This window comes from Amphiura filiformis, chromosome 17, assembly GCF_039555335.1.
Source record: "Amphiura filiformis chromosome 17, Afil_fr2py, whole genome shotgun sequence".
In the NCBI taxonomy this organism is placed as follows: domain Eukaryota; kingdom Metazoa; phylum Echinodermata; class Ophiuroidea; order Amphilepidida; family Amphiuridae; genus Amphiura; species Amphiura filiformis.
Genome location: NC_092644.1, coordinates 22,713,896 through 22,730,840, shown reverse-complemented (window position 1 = coordinate 22,730,840; position 16,945 = coordinate 22,713,896). Strand labels below are relative to the sequence as shown.

The 16,945-nt window shown below is 36.9% G+C and overlaps 1 protein-coding gene across 1 annotated transcript in view; it reads right to left on the bottom strand.

The window, feature by feature from the left end:
* LOC140137484 (E3 ubiquitin-protein ligase UBR4-like) overlaps nt 1-16,945 on the bottom strand; it is a 194,859-nt gene that overhangs the window by 142,382 nt on the left and 35,532 nt on the right. The window contains 13 exon segments of the mRNA XM_072159195.1: nt 1,983-2,172; nt 3,182-3,277; nt 4,597-4,825; nt 5,357-5,450; nt 7,505-7,583; nt 11,112-11,597; nt 12,945-13,026; nt 13,559-13,787; nt 14,279-14,370; nt 15,465-15,605; nt 15,840-15,962; nt 16,201-16,395; nt 16,713-16,841. Coding sequence (XP_072015296.1) covers nt 1,983-2,172; nt 3,182-3,277; nt 4,597-4,825; nt 5,357-5,450; nt 7,505-7,583; nt 11,112-11,597; nt 12,945-13,026; nt 13,559-13,787; nt 14,279-14,370; nt 15,465-15,605; nt 15,840-15,962; nt 16,201-16,395; nt 16,713-16,841 — 2,165 coding nt within the window.

The window sequence follows — 16,945 nt, the reverse complement described above, 5'->3', positions numbered from 1 at the left end:
ACTTGCAATTTAAGACCTGCAAAATTTGCAATTTAAGACCTGCAAAACTTGCAATTCAAGACCTGCAAAACTTGCAATTTAAGACCTGCAAAACTTGCAATTTAAGACCTGCAAAACTTGCAATTTAAGACCTGCAAAACTTGCAATTTAAGACCTGCAAAACTTGCATTTTAAGATCTGTAAAGCTTGCAATTTAAGACCAGTAAAACTTGCAATTTAAGACCTGCAAAACTTGCAATTTAAGACCTGCAAAACTTGCAATTTAAGACCTGCAAAACTTGCAATTTAAGACCTGCAAAATTTGCAATTTAAGACCTGCAAAACTTGCAATTCAAGACCTGCAAAACTTGCAATTTAAGACCTGCAAAACTTGCAATTTAAGACCTGCAAAACTTGCAATTCAAGACCTGCAAAACTTGCAATTTAAGACCTGTAAAACTTGCAATTTAAGACCTGCAAAACTTGCAATTTAAGACCTGCAAAACTTGCAATTTAAGACCTGCAAAACTTGCAATTCAAGACCTGCAAAACTTGCAATTTAAGACCTGCAAAACTTGCAATTTAAGACCTCCAAAACTTGCAATTTAAGACCTGCAAAACTTGCAATTCAAGACCTGCAAAACTTGCAATTTAAGACCTGCAAAATTTGCAATTTAAGACCTGCAAAACTTGCAATTTAAGACCTGCAAAACTTGCAATTTAAGACCTGCAAAACTTGCAATTTAAGACCTGCAAAACTTGCAATTTAAGACCTGTAAAACTTGCAATTTAAGACCTGCAAAACTTGCAATTTAAGACCTGCAAAACTTGCAATTTAAGACCTGCAAAACTTGCAATTTAAGACCTGCAAAACTTGCAATTTAAGACCTGCAAAACTTGCAATTTAAGACCTGTAAAACTTGCAATTTAAAACCATAGCAAAACTTGCAATTTAAGACCTGCAAACTTTGCAATTTAAGACCTGCAAAACTTGCAATTCAAGACCTGCAAAACTTGCAATTTAAGACCTGCAAAACTTGCAATTTAAGACCTGCAAAACTTGCAATTTAAGACCTGCAAAACTTGCAATTTAAGACCTGCAAAACTGCAAAACTGCAATTTAAGACCTGCAAAACTTGCAATTTAAGACCTGCAAAACTTGCAATTCAAGACCTGCAAAACTTGCAATTTAAGACCTGTAAAACTTGCAATTTAAGACCTGCAAAACTTGCAATTTAAGACCTGCAAAACTTGCAATTTAAGACCTGTAAAGCTTACAATGTAAGACCTGCAAAACTTGCAATTTAAGACCTGCAAAACTTGCAATTTAAGACCTGCAAAACTTGCAATTTAAGACCTGCAAAACTTGCAATTTAAGACCTGCAAAACTTGCAATTTAAGACCTGCAAAACTTGCAATTTAAGACCTGTAAAACTTGCAATTTAAGACCCGCAAAACTTGCAATTTAAGACCTGCAAAATTTGCAATTTAAGACCTGCAAAACTTGCAATTCAAGACCTGCAAAACTTGCAATTTAAGACCTGCAAAACTTGCAATTTAAGACCTGCAAAACTTGCAATTCAAGACCTGCAAAACTTGCAATTTAAGACCTGTAAAACTTGCAATTTAAGACCTGCAAAACTTGCAATTTAAGACCTGCAAAACTTGCAATTTAAGACCTGCAAAACTTGCAATTCAAGACCTGCAAAACTTGCAATTTAAGACCTGTAAAACTTGCAATTTAAGACCTGCAAAACTTGCAATTTAAGACCTGCAAAACTTGCAATTTAAGACCTGCAAAACTTGCAATTCAAGACCTGCAAAACTTGCAATTTAAGACCTGCAAAACTTGCAATTCAAGACCTGCAAAACTTGCAATGCAATTTAAGACGTGCAAACTTGCAATTTAAGACCTGTAAAACTGTATAGCACCATGGAAATTGTGAAAGTTTATCCCCCCTCCTGGATATACAAATCATCCCACTTTCTACAGTACCACTCACCTGTTTTCTTTCACAATGTATGATGTGAGATTCTGGAGTAGCAATCTGTTCTCTTGACCTTTGGCCCCTGGGTCACTGTCTCGTATGATGCGCGACAACCATTTCTGTAACGTTGCTAAGTCAATTGAAGCAAGTTTTCCCATAGATGTACAGAGCGTCTCCAGTGCCTTGTCATCTGGGTTTTCTTCAGCTGAATTTGGAAACAAAATGATAGTGATAATGTGTTGAAAGGAACATGAGATTTCATGTATAAATAGTTTTGCTTAAAATACTGGTCCCTTTTGAAGTTTTATGTTGAGAGATTATTTGAAGTTGATTTTACAAGAAGGAGTACAACATAATCATCACCGGGTGGGAAAAATGTCATGCGTAATTCCATGCAGGACAAATTCAAAACCTCATGTGTAAAAAGTGGGCCCCAATGACAAAACCTCCTATGTAATGATTTGTTCATTTGGCTCAAATTAACAGGATTTACATATAATATGGGGTTGGTTATTTGGTTATTTATATATCTACAGACACACAGTTTACATTTAAAAGGGAAGTAGCAGATGGTATGTCAGGATATTTTCTTCAAGTTGACTTACGACTGAATTTGCACATTTATGTGACATGATCAAGGGGAATGATCAGCAATTTTCAATTAGAGGTTTTTAACATATTTTCTAGTAGTTAACGAATGCTACAATTTGATGCAAACTCTATCAAAATCGGACATCTGGTTAAAAGAGTTATGAGCAATTTATGAATGGCAGGAAACAATATAAATCAAAATAATTTGAACACTAATTTTGCCAATATCTCAAAAACAATATTAGCGACATCCGACATATGAAGCATTGTCATTGAGGCCCACTTTCTACATACAAGGTTTTGCATCTGACCTTTGGAATTACATATGATGTTTTTTGCTCTTGCTTCTGGTACAAGAGTTCACAGATTCAATCCTCCAAGCAAGGCTAGACGGTATTATGCCCTCTTCATCTGCACCCTCTACATCTGGATATAAATGCAAGATGGCACACCACTTTCAATCAGGCTTCATGGGCATTGCAGAAGTCTAGGTTTAATAATGCGGTACACCACCCAAGGACTGTGTGCGTGAGAATGGACTTTATTTTAAAAAGGTGTATGGCAGGAATGACACACCAGATTCTAAGTTGCGCAAAATTTTATGACAGAATTCAAGTATTTACCTAATTGCAGAAGTCTGTTGAAGAACTTGAGTACTTTTGTTCCGTATTCAGCTGATAGATTCTCATTGGCTGCAGACAGGAGGACGCTGATCAGATCTGAAAGAAGGAATTACAAAACATATTAGTTACATACTTGGATTAATCTATAAGCTGCAGACAAACCATCAGCATGTATGCAAATGCAAATGATTGCTCCATAATAGAATTTCCCATATCTGTCTTAAGAATATTTCATATATACATGTATCTTTGTTAGATGACACAGATCTAAGTTTAGAATTCAGTCAGTGTGTGGGGGTGTGTGTGTTTGTAAAACTAGCAAATTGGGAACACACACAAGAAAAAGCCATGTAACAATGGATATATAGGAACCGCCATAATCCACATTTGTTGGACAGTGCCTATACCAAGCTATTCCAGTTGAAATCCATACACCCCCTATGAAGACATTACCTTAATCTTCCACACAGGGGGTGTGAATTTCAAATGAGGTTACCTGAATGAGCGACTCCATTTGAATTTCAAATGAGGTAACCTAAATGAGTGACTCCATTTGAAATCTACACTTCCTGTGTATGAGATTAAAGTCATGTCTTCCGTAGGGGATGTATAGATTTCAAATGAAGTACCCCATACTGCTAATAGCATAAAAACACATTGTAAACAATGACTGGTACAAGATCAGTCCATACCGGAGGAATAAAACAGTATTTTTTGTGGGACATGAGAGCACATCAGACCTATCGAATTGCATTCTGAATACGAAGAATGTCTTTCTGATATCAAATAATTTTCATTTTATGAAATTCACGATATAATACAAATTTTATGACAAATTATTAAAATTTGATATTTTTCACATTTGGAGATATAACAGTCCTCGAAGTAAATTTTATAAATTTAATGATATAGTCTTAAAGTGTATGTAGCTGGGAGGAAAAAGCCGACGATCAATTGAAAATTTTGACCTTTCATATGGAAGATATGGATTTTTTTCCCCAAAAGACCTAATTTTTTTGTGTGTTTTGGGAAAAAAAATCCATATATTCAATACGAAAGGTCAAAATTTTCAATTGATTGTCGGCTTTTCATCCCACCTACATACACTTTAGGTAGAAATCATTAGATTTATAAAGTTTACTTCAGTACTGTTAAATATCAAAAATATCAATTTTAATGATTTGCCATAAAATGTATTATTACATTGCAATTTCAAAAATCAAAATTATTTGATATCAGAAGGCCATTCTTCGTATTCAGAATGCAATTCGATATGTCTGATGTGCTCTAATGTCCCACAATAAATACTGCCCAAACGTTCATACCCCAGACCTTAAACTCACACATCAGTGTGTCTGCTAATGTGAATAGCAGACCACCTGTTAACATGCATATGTGAAAGTGCATATCTTTACCTGCTTTCTCTGTATAGAACCTCTCCATAGCCTTCTTAGCTGGTTCTTTGTCAAGATGGTTCTCCATGGTCCTGATGCTTTCTTGTAGTATCATCTCATCTAATCCACTATCTGGGTTGGAGTATTTGCTGAATAAATCATGGCATGCTGATATCACATGGAAATAGAGTTGAGTGGTATAGTCATCTCCATCAGATGCACCTAGCACACGCTCCACAGCTACTGATGCCTACAAAACAAATATGATATATACACCTTGTTTTACCTCAAGTTTGGTAGCGACTTAAGGTATTTTGCTGGCTGTAGTGTAAAATTGTGTGCGCTAAGCTGATCTTGCAGAGAACACACAATGGCACTGATGTCACTACCGACCTCGAGGTGGAACCAAGTATACACAAAATTACAATTTATTTTAATTTCTTAGCCCCCTGGGCACTTAGCTAAGACCCAATACTTTGTCACTTTTTAAAATTATGCTGAAAAACTACACAGAAGAATTCCCAAATGCAAATAAGTGGTTCAAAACATGATAATAGAAATAGTAGTTGTAAAACATTTTGACTGAAATCCAAAACTATTTTCCAAATTCCAATGTATAACTAAACATTTCCAAACATTTGGCTCAATCTCTAGAAAAATTGCATTAAAATATTCTAATTGTACAATATTCAAAGACACCTTGCATATTGTTCTGCAGATGACCACAATATTTCCAATGAAAGCCAAGATAAACTCTCTTTCTGTGGTTCCCCATACTTACCAGATCCGCCAGTCCTTCAGTACTTGCATCAAGGAGCAATGGAAACATGACCTCAACCAATCTGTCCTTGTGTTCATCAGCATCATAACACCATCTAGACATAAGGAAACAACATACAATCATATATTTAAGCTATGTATTAATACAGGATGTACATGCAAATAGTACCATGCCTATAATTAAGGACAGAGATAAAAAGAATTTATCGCGTCTGATGTCACTGTCAATTACGATCCTTGATTGGTTTACACATGTTAATCAGCGCGTAAAAGGAAGACCGATCTATCTGGTGCTGATCAGAGAAAAGGAATAGCAGCAAATGGTGAAAAATTACGTACTTTAGGCAAAAAGCAGCTTTTCTAGGCATTGTGGACATGGTGCCTTCGGTTAAGAAAGTTTCCTACTATAAAGACCTAACTTTTGAGATGGTTTGCATCTCGAAAGGTGCAAAATTAACAATAAGGCACCCGGTTATAAATCCGCGTTCAGCAAGTCATCATCACGACACTTGTAAACAAACCATGCTCGAGTTTGATTGACAGATGACGTCAGACGCGATAAATTCTCTTTATCTTTGTCTTTCATTATAGTTATAATTTATCATCCATATTAGGAGCTGATACTGAGGAGCCTATTCAGAATGGTGGCTGCTATCCCAGGCATAATCCTAACTTTAATCCCTTAACCCTAATCTTTATCCTAAACCTGTCACCAATCTGAACCCCAAAACTAATCCTAAAACCTAACCCTACCAATAAACCTAACTCTAATCTTAATCATTTGGGATAGCAACAGTTATTTCCAAGTCTTGCCAAAACCAAAATACCTCTTATAATCCTTTCCCCAAATGCGGATCTCACAAATCCCGAATATTGGTGTTTTGCTAATTTTAAGAAGATGATTTATGCAATCTTCAAACACAGACATGATATTGTCACTTAAAGGTCCGTAACCCAATCGACAGCATCATCCCCGATTTTTTCATTGTTGATGAGGTTTTGGTATCACATAATAGATACTATTTTTCTCATTACTATCCTGAAATTTGACGCTCCAAGTCGATGTATTTCGGAGAAATCATGAATCACAGCGGTTTTTACAGGTATACCAGTTTGTAAACAATGGTAAATACTTTGGATTTCTGGGAGGGAATTATGAACGAAATATCAGTCACCGCAACAGCTACTTTGGTTTCGCGTCATACACATTCTGTGAAAAAAGCGAACCACACTAACTGCTGAGGAGACGGTGCGCCGTATATAGTTATGAAAACGGCAACAGTAAGCGTGGTGTGCTAAATAGCTCAATTGACTAGCGCGTTTGTTTTTACCCGAGAGGTACCGGTTCAAAACCCGGTCTCGGAAGGTTTTTTTTTTCCTCTCCATTTTTAACCCAAACTTTTTTATATTCATTTGAAATGTACATATTGCAAGGGGAAATATATTTTGTTCCCTTTTTAGAAAAAACAGTACAAAAAAAAATTTCCGTTCAATACGGGCCGGGCATTGTACAGCATGTCAGCATTCGTCATTGCCTGCCCAGAATGCAATTCACGTATACCAAGGTATTGGATTGCAAATTTGGCTATTTATTCACATTTACGCTGAAAATGCTCTCGTTTTTTCACAAAGCAGCATAAAGGAGGCGATATTTGATATTATTATGTAATTTTAAAGACAATCCATATCCAAAACCAATAGGGTTACCCCCCTTTAAGGGTTTTGTTCAGTTAAGAGATCTTGTTATAACCTTGCCTATTATATTTCACTTTAAAATATCCAGCTAGTTTCATAATTGAAAATAAACTTAATTATTTCAAGTACTTCGTTTCTCGACGTTCTGGGGGCTCGAGCAAACTGACATATGAAATTTTTTTCTTACTACATTTCCTGTTTTTTTTTTATTACACAATCATATTATTATTGCTGCTGCCCCCAAGATACACTGCTGCCCAGCTACTTTGTGGCTACTCTAGAGTACTGCGTACTGTATGTGTGATTCCGATGTGTGTATAGTCTTTAGTACTCACATAGGTACTCTTAGAGTACCAATGTAGTAGCTGTATGGCAGTGTACCTCTGGGCTGGCAGTAATGGGAATTTGGAAAAGTATAATGAAAAGCACACAAGATTAAAGCACGTCTACTTACACCAAGAGATCACTGCAGAACCTGACCAGAGCTAACATGACATGCTTCATGGAGGATGTTATAGTGGCTACAGTTTGACCTGAACAAAAAACAAGAAAAACAAAACATTACGGTAAAGATCTTAATTTAAGGTAGTGCTATCTGCAGTGCTCATCCATCTGTAGACATCATTCAGCCAGAGTTCTTCATATTTTGTTGTTTAGCCTTGCTATGCATGTTTACCAACCGTCTGCATAAGTGACTGCTTCTATTCTATGGTAGAGGCAAGTGAGGCTCCAGGACTTTGTCAAAAACAGCAAGTCTAAGCATGGGTCACACTCCAGTTTTGGGTCCTGGACATTTGGCAAATGGGTTGCAAATGCAAACAGTACTTTTTTTTTTTTGCTTGGCGAGTCGGTGATGTCAACATCAGCTACTGCGCATATGTGCATCTTTAAATGTGTGTGTGCGTACACCAGCACTTTGAGAGAATGCATGCGACTAGAAACTGGGCCCAATAAAATGCACAGTAACGTCACTGGCTCGCCAAGGTGAAAAAATAGTAAAGATGATCAAACTTTGAGGAAGTAAAAAATTAGAAGATGGAAGAAAGAAATAGACAAATCTAACAAGATTAAGTGAGACATTCATTTGAAAGTGGCACTGTTTTGAAAATCATTAAGCCTATGAGCACTCCTTATAACTACATATCAAACAATTGTTTAATCCACTATTTTAGAAGCAGTAAGCAGTGTTCTTTGCATGCATCTTTCACATATTTTTTAGCATGCACTATTTGTTTAAACATGGAAGCTCAATTCTATTAGTGATGTCTTCAACACTTTTTGAGACAAAAAAATCCACCCAAAAATCTCTTGGAAGGAAGAGTATAACAATGTCCAAAACATAATAGATAGTTGTGAAGATAACCCAATTCGTACGCATTATTTAACAGGCAGCATGTGTATATGGGCTCATGCCTCCTGTTAGACCGCCATTCCCCTTGCAGTTGCAGCAAGTGGTATGACGTATCAGCCAATGAGAAACCATGATTGTGTCCGTTTGTCTGCAATATGTGTGCATGAAAAACACTCAGCAGCAGCAGCATGCCAATATGTGGGATGTAGACATTGGAGATTGAATAAGTCAAGAATTGTGGGTATCTCATAAAACACAAGAAGGAAATAATTTTGTAAACTGGTGATTGGTCGCTGGAGATGCTAGCAAAACAGGGTCACACATATCATACTTTATTTCATAAGACAAGCAACAGGTGCAAAGATATATGTGACACGATCTGGTCCATGGGGCAAAAGGCGGCAAATTTGAAACTGAGATATAGGTATAAATATGTAGTTAAAAAACAATAAAATAAAAGAAAATAGACATCAAAAACTTCATAGCTTTAGAACCAAGTATGCTAGACCTTCAGTGTTTTCAGTAAATGATAGCTTATTGTATGTATAATGTAATAATTACAGTAACTCAATTTTCTAAAATGCATCCTTTGGCCCCCATGGACCAGATTGTGTCACATAAGAGGTATCAGGTAGACAAGCATGGATGAGGTGAAGAAGCAACTTACATCATGTAGTGAAAATCAATTATATTTAATTATTGGTTCTATTTAAACCTGTTGTATAAGGTTAATCCATGTGAAATCCACACTCTCTCTGTGGAAGATTTTAACAGGGGGAGTATGAATTTCAATTTGAATTAGCTATGACAATGTTAAGTATGTCATTATAAATATCCAGAATGTGATACAAATGAAGGACATTATATAATATTTTACATATGTGAGACAGAAATAAAACTGATTTGAGCACTAAAAATTGTGTGAGTCTTGTATGATGGCAGTGTTTATTATTTTTTTTCTTTTCAATTTTTTGTATACTTCAAAGCTTCTAATTTGGCTTACTTGATAATCGCTCTAAACCATGCAGGGTCTTATCGAACTTACTTCTGCTTATAGTGTTGGAGGAAATTGGAGGGACATGAGCTTGGTGCTCTGAGGTGACAACTTGTTTTCATTTAAGGGTATGTGGTCTCTTCTAGGCCTTATTGGCCTATAAAAAAAGGCCTGTTATTCTGTTGTTGAATACAAGGTATGATTTTTTGTATTGTAGCTTGTGGAACTATAAGTATTCAGACACAGCTGCATTAATCTGTACATTGTGATCTCCTCCTTCGATTATATATCCATAGCACACATATATATCAGATGCAAGTCATCCTTTTTATTTCTGCCTTCAATAGAAGTATGAGATAATGATGATGATGATGATGATGATGGTGATAAATACATTAAAGATGACAACATGAAGAAGCAACCTGCTCCAAAATGTGACACAAAACAGTACAGGAAACAAAGTAAACAATTTGCCTGGCCAAAATGACATTTTGAAGGGCCATATTAGAGTATGGTGAACTATTTCAACAATATAATTTTAAAACAGTGCAATTTGACAATGCTGGAAGTTAAAATATTGAATGGCAGGTGGCCAAATAATGTCCGGGTTGCCTTGCTTTTTTATATCCCCCTGAAAAGATGATAGGGAAGGGGCCAATGTTCCCAGACTGGTTCTTAGGGGCCCATGGATGAGAGACAACAAAGGCCAAAAATTGAACATTCCCAAAAGGCCAACTGTAGAAGCTTTTCATTATTTCCCCTCCCTCTCCATATGAGGGAGCCATTATGTTGTGCTTTTTTACAATTACCTCAGATTTTTAAAAATTTGTACAAACTGTCCAGGCTTACAATGTTGTACCAATTTCCTGTGATATGATGTATGTACAGCTAGCTAGGGAGGCAACACAAATTATACAGGGCTACTATATAGCTTTAGGGTTTGGCAATGATTGGGATACATTCTACACAAATGTCACAGACATAAAACTACCTTACTTAACACACAGGGGCAACAGTTGAACAATTTAATTAATCCCTACCAAATTGGAAATTTATTCCTTTTGAAATCCATACACCTCCAGTGGAAGACATGACCTTAATCTCTCACAGAAGGAGTGAATATTTCAAATGGAGTCATCCATTCAGGTAGCCCAATTTGAAATTCACTCCTTGTGAAGAAGAATAAGGTCATGTCTTCCATAAGGGGTGTATGGATTTCAACTGGAACAGCGCAATTTAGTGCTAACAAATGATCATCACAGAACATCCTAATTTCAGTTTCCTCAATACCATTTTGATATAATGACATCTTATCTTCTTAATGACAACAAACTTCAACAGAGTAAGGTCAAGCCGAATATGACTCCATGTCCACTTGAGGAACTGTCAGATATCTGATCATAAATTTCCCAATCAATTTTCAATAAGAAATTTGAAGGAAATTGATAAAGAGCATCTCAAGATTTTGTTTTCAAATTTGAAGGAATTTGGAACACAATATCTAAGGGATTGGGCTATTCCAGTTGAAATCCATACACCCCCTATGGAAGGCATGATCTTAATCTCCCACACAGGGAGCATGAATTTCAACAGGTTTCATGAATTGGGAACTCCATTTGAAATCCACACCCCCTGCATGGGAGATTAAGATCATGCCTTCATAGAGGGTGTATGGATTTCAACTTGAATAGCCCATTTTGGAGCAGACTACCCTACCTGTGTCAGTCTTGAATATGCCAACGTTGGGAAGTAGTTTGCCAAAAGTAAACTCAATGCCCTTAGCTGCAGCTGACCCTGAACCACCAGTACCATTACCACCACCACTGCTTGCGTTTTCTGTCCATGCACTTGGAATCCCCATACGAGATATAGGACGAAGGTCAATCTGCGGTTCTGCCGTCTTGTCACCACTGGCTGATGCCGGTTTTGATTTAGATTTCCCAGCTTTCAAATCACTAACCACATTTCTGAGAAGAGTACGTTGACCTTGTGGTACGGCAAGGTCTTGAATATCAACTTCACTCATGCACATAAGAGCCTGGACCGAATTGAAGTCTTCATCAGCGAGAACTTGCAAGGTGGCGTCTGTTACCTCGGATGGCCATGCCAGGAGAGAGCGAACAATTTCGAGTTGTTCTGCTCGTTTGCGCTCGTATGCACTCATAGCTTTGCTTTGGCTAAGTTTAGCTAAAGATCTGTTATCTAGGATGGGTGTGGAGGGAGGGAAAAAATTGGTAGGTGGAATATTTAATGGATATTTAAAAACTGTGTAAGTTTTGAAAGTACAAACTATGTGCCCATTTTCTTTTACCAAGGCTGATTGACTCAATTTTTCATGAGGAAGGAGTAATTACAATGCTGCATGATTCGATTTGGCTAAAGTTAATTATCACTACCGACACCCTAAGAAATTAGGATTGGTTAGGGTTATGACTAGGGTGGTGGCAGTGATAATACAGTTGCCTCAAAGTTTTAAGGAAATCTATTACATCATTATTTTATTGTTAGCTGTCATGTCATAGTTATTCTTTTTTTTTTAAATCATTGCCTCCCAAATACACCCATATTTCTCACAAATATCTCCCAAATACACCTAATCATCGCCTAAATACACTCAAATGTCTCCCAAATACAACCAAATGTCTCCCCAAATACACCCAATGTCTTCCAATTGTCATTGGCTCTTGAATATGTTTAAAGCAAAACTTCTGATGTAACCTCTTGACAGTTTTGTTTTAGGCCACAAGTACAGGTTTTTCCTGCCCAACGCCGCAATTACTTTTTGGGCATCGTATGTATCAATTTAATGTTGTACACCATTGTGTTTACTGTGCAAGTTGTACCACCAAATTATTCATGGTTTTTATATTAAAAAAAGCAACAAAAAAAAAAAAGTGCAGTGATTTATAGTGCACTACGCACAGGCACAACGCCAAGACGTTGATCCACAAGCCTCATCACACTTTACAGGTTGTCGCTGACCACTACGGCCCCACATCATTCCATAAACCATTTAACAACAATTCAAGGACTTTGCTGCTTGAAGCTCCATATTGTCTTTTTTCTTTGCATGTGTTTTAGTTGTATAACTTGTTTGTTTGTACAGGGGGTACAACAAAGACAAATACAACAGATTATACCAATGTGTGCCTAGTTAACTTTCCTTGTTTATATGCTTATCAAAATCTGTGTAAAATTATAATGTGATTTTGATGATAACTTAATCAGTGCTATATAAACAATGCTTTTCAAAATGCCCATTACAATCCAATATGTGTACATTCATATTAAATGGATGCACTTGTCGGCTGCTACAATACCAGACTCATCTCAAGTGGAATTCACTTCCAATCATCCCCAAGTCACATAATTTGAAGTGACTTCCACTTGAGATGAGTCTGGTATCTATTCCTTAATATTATGTAAAAAGAGACACATGTAGCAGCCTACAAGTGCATCCTTTTGATATGGATGTACACATATAGCATTATGCATGAGACTACAGGAAGTTCATGTTCTTTGGGCCCATTACAATAATAAGTAACTTACTTGAGAGGGAGCTGATATGAGCAGACTGAATGGCATTCAAGTAACTCTCTGATGGAATTATATCATTGGCAAATGCTGTCCTCTGAAATATCAAAATCAAACAATCTCATAAGTAAAAAATAGTTGACCAGTAGTAATATCATTCCGAACTATGCTTAGTAATGAATAAATAAGTATGTTTGTGAAAATCATGTTACACACACACCCCATCCCTGCTTCACCCATCCCAGCAACTATGATGTCCTCACTACGCCCATTTGCAAAGCCCTTTAACACTGCCCGACTTGGCATAGTTTATGATGTAAACATGAAGTTGGTTCTGATTTGCTAACTGAATCACGTCAACATCACATTAGCACCTCAAAAGCCAATCAATCTGCATAGCATCGTGTGACGCAGACATGACCTAGTTCTTTTTACACGATCGGTCAGCCAATGTGAAAGGTCCTGCAAAATAGTGTAACTGACATCATAAACAATAATCAATACTGCACACAGTCAGCATCCACCTAGTCACTGACAAAAGATTTTGGTTACAACATTAATAATACCAAAAAAGAATAAAAAGTTAGATTAGATGTAATAATTACCTCATAGGTTCTACATTTACTTACCCAGGCATTGATGGCAGGGAATTCACTGATGGAAGCCTTGTTCCATTTCTCTACTGTAGTCTTGACAGCAAGTGGCAACCCCACCATAAGCATCAATCCAAAAGCCGACAATTTGGAGGCGTGGCCTGAGCCGATACGCATGACTGTGCCAAATGCGGCTAGGGCTTCTGTAGTAGTGTGACAGCTTTTCAAGTCTGGGTTCTTGGCTACTTGATGTAGTAGGCAGGATCTGTTGATGAAGGGTGATATAAGAGTGAAAGCTTACTCAATCTTAATTAAGGAATCCCAATTACAATTGCTACCTTTCCTACATTTTAACTTTCATTCACCCAATCACAGCATTTGTTCTATTACTTTTCCTTCTCTACATGAGGTGGAAATAGACCCAATTGAATACCACATCACTCATCCTCATATAGATAAAATTCTGCCTCCACGGGGCAATTTGCATGATAATTCCATAAAACAGATGAACAGTCCTTCTGACAATCAGAAATGTCCACCAATATGGCAGCCATTTTAATTGTTATACTGTTCCGGTTGGTTTTGTTTAATAGGATCTATAGATAACATAAGTACTGTTGGTGTTGATTCAGATTAGGAAATTGGTATACACCAAGATGGCGATAAAGTGTATACTTGACACATGTTGTCTGGGTTGCTGGAACATTTACTATCATGACCAAAGTTTGTGTCTGCGAAATCGCCTGACAAACTCACCTTGAGTATGCTGTGTAGATCTCTATGAGTTGGAAGATGATTGGGATGAGATCTTTAGCAACCTCCATGGACTTCTTGGGACTGGTATCATTCTGGTAATAAACAAAGAAATTAATGTTAAGTATTTGTACCTTTCACCTTTGCACCAGAAAACTTTATTTGAACAACAAGAAATCGTGAATTTATTTTACTTAATCCTCTGAATTGATAGAATGAGCAAATTTTAGTTTTCACGCAGAGCAGCCAGTACACATAAACATTGGGAAAGAAATACCCAGTGCATCTGGCCTGATTCAGACCAGCATCCAAATGTCTCTCAAATACACTCAAACTTGTGGTGAAATAAAGCATAGCTTAACATATTTAAGTATCACCAAATATTCCACGGCAACTCATCTATGTATTATTAAGTACCATGGTTTTGTAAGGCCATCATCCAATGATGCGTTTTGATTCCCTATGACAACCTAAACCCAATGTCTCCTCAAGTACACCCAATTACCTTCCAAATACACCCAAATGTCTCCCAAATACACTTCAACTTTGTGCAAAACAAAGTATAGCTATTTATCACCGTTTATCAGTGGGAGCTGGTAGCCTAATGGATATAAGGCGTCCGTCTATAGATCGGAAGGTCGTGGGTTCGATTCCCATGCCGGTATATTCCCTTGCTTTTTTTCAAGTTGGGTTGTATGCCGGTAGGGATTTGTATTTATTTGTTGTCATGTTTAATTGTAACACTTTGGGTTGGTAAACTGTTCACTCTTTCTTATAGCTATTTACTTAGGCAATAGAAACAAATTAGTTCGATCTTTCGATCGACCATCTATGCTTGATCGATCCTTATAATTTATGAAATCAATTAATTTACTATTGTTAATTGTGATAAAATAGTAATTTGTGCCTGTTGGGATATTGACCAATATTATTTTAGCATTAATTCTGATTAATTAGTTGATAGTTCATTAATAACAAGTATCGAAGCAGCATCGACGGTCGATCCAAAGATCGAACTAATTTGTTTCTGATGCCTTACCATGGTTTTTGGAAGCCATCATCCAATGATACGTTAAGTTTCCCTATGACAATCTAAAGCCAATGTCTCCTCAAATACACCCAATTACCTCCCAAATACACCCGATTACACCCAAACTTTGGGTGAAACAAAATATAGCTATTTACTTACCATGGCTTTTGTGAAGCCATCATCCAATGATACATTGAGTTTCCCTATGACAGCATCCAGCAGAGATATAGCATGGAGACTTGGCAACATGCTAACTGGCAACACTTCCCCAGCCGTTACTGACAGTGGCATTTCAGACAGCTAGAGAGATTTAAACGGATGAAAAACTTAAGTTAATCATCAGAGAGTTTGAAATTTAAATAAATTCAGCAATTCTCAAAGATTGGTAAATCCTGCCCATAAGTTAGTTTCTTTATAACCGCCCACTCTGTGCTTCGAAGAGAGAGAGTGAGAAAGCGAGAGAGAGGAAGTGAATCTTGTTAGAAAAGAGTGATTGCAAAATAGGAAATAAATTCTGAGCTGATTATGCCTTACCTGTGTAACTATGAACTCCTTTGCTAGAGCTACATCATACTTGATGTTGTTACAATTCTTCACTACAATATCCAGTAAGCTGTCTGCTTCTGTGTCCGGTAAACGTTGTTCGCAAAGTTGCTCCTGAAGGTGGAAATATAGATATAATTTTACTAATGTTATAAATTTAAATGTGAACAGGGATGTAAGTGACCCAACCAAACCATCCAGAAAGTCCAAAAGTGAAGAATTTGGAAAGCTTACATTAGAATAAATGTTCACCATACCGGTACAACAAGCAAAATATGCACCTATGTCACTATATCAAACTCAATGTGAAATTAAGTGCAGTTTATTGTAACATTACTTTATTTCTGCCTACCTTAATCCATGGCTTGAACTTGTCTGATCCCATACGAGGCACCCATCTCAACGTATGCAGTACTTCACTTTGTGTCAGAGCTCTCTCAGTTTCTGTATGTTGGCCCTCCAAGAGCTTCATATAAGCCACTGAGGGTGGTAGACATCCAAGCAGTCGCCAGGATACAGCACGAGTGTAGTGTACAGCACAAGAGTCCTAAAAATTAAGATATTTTACTTTGTGTTATATCCATCATTATTAGATATCTGTTCATTAAATGGCTAAAAGTGATTCATGTGACCAACAATAGTCTATATCTTACTTGACAGAAATGCTTTCTCATTTATAGTCCATCAAAACAGCAATGCATTTGGATGATCTATATCTGGAATGACCTGGCATGTGGGACTTTAAAAACGCAGCAGTTAATCAATGTCTTGTCCCCCAAAACCCACAGGCCTCTGCACACTGAAATCACTATAACCTTCCACAGGGGGAGTATGAATTTCAAATGGAACAGCCCATGTACTCACCATGTAATCTAGTATCTTGTCATCTTTTCTGGCGGCAACATCACATAGTGAGCCAGCTCCTAGGAGCTCCACTATGGCTTGGTATAGGTCATTGTAGTCAAAATTGGCATCAAAAAGAATATCACAGGCCTACAAACAAACAAACAAACAAGTATATAAAATATTAAATGTCACACTCTAATTACATCCATCTAACAAAAAGATGAGTGCTTTTTTCTTATTACAATTTTAAG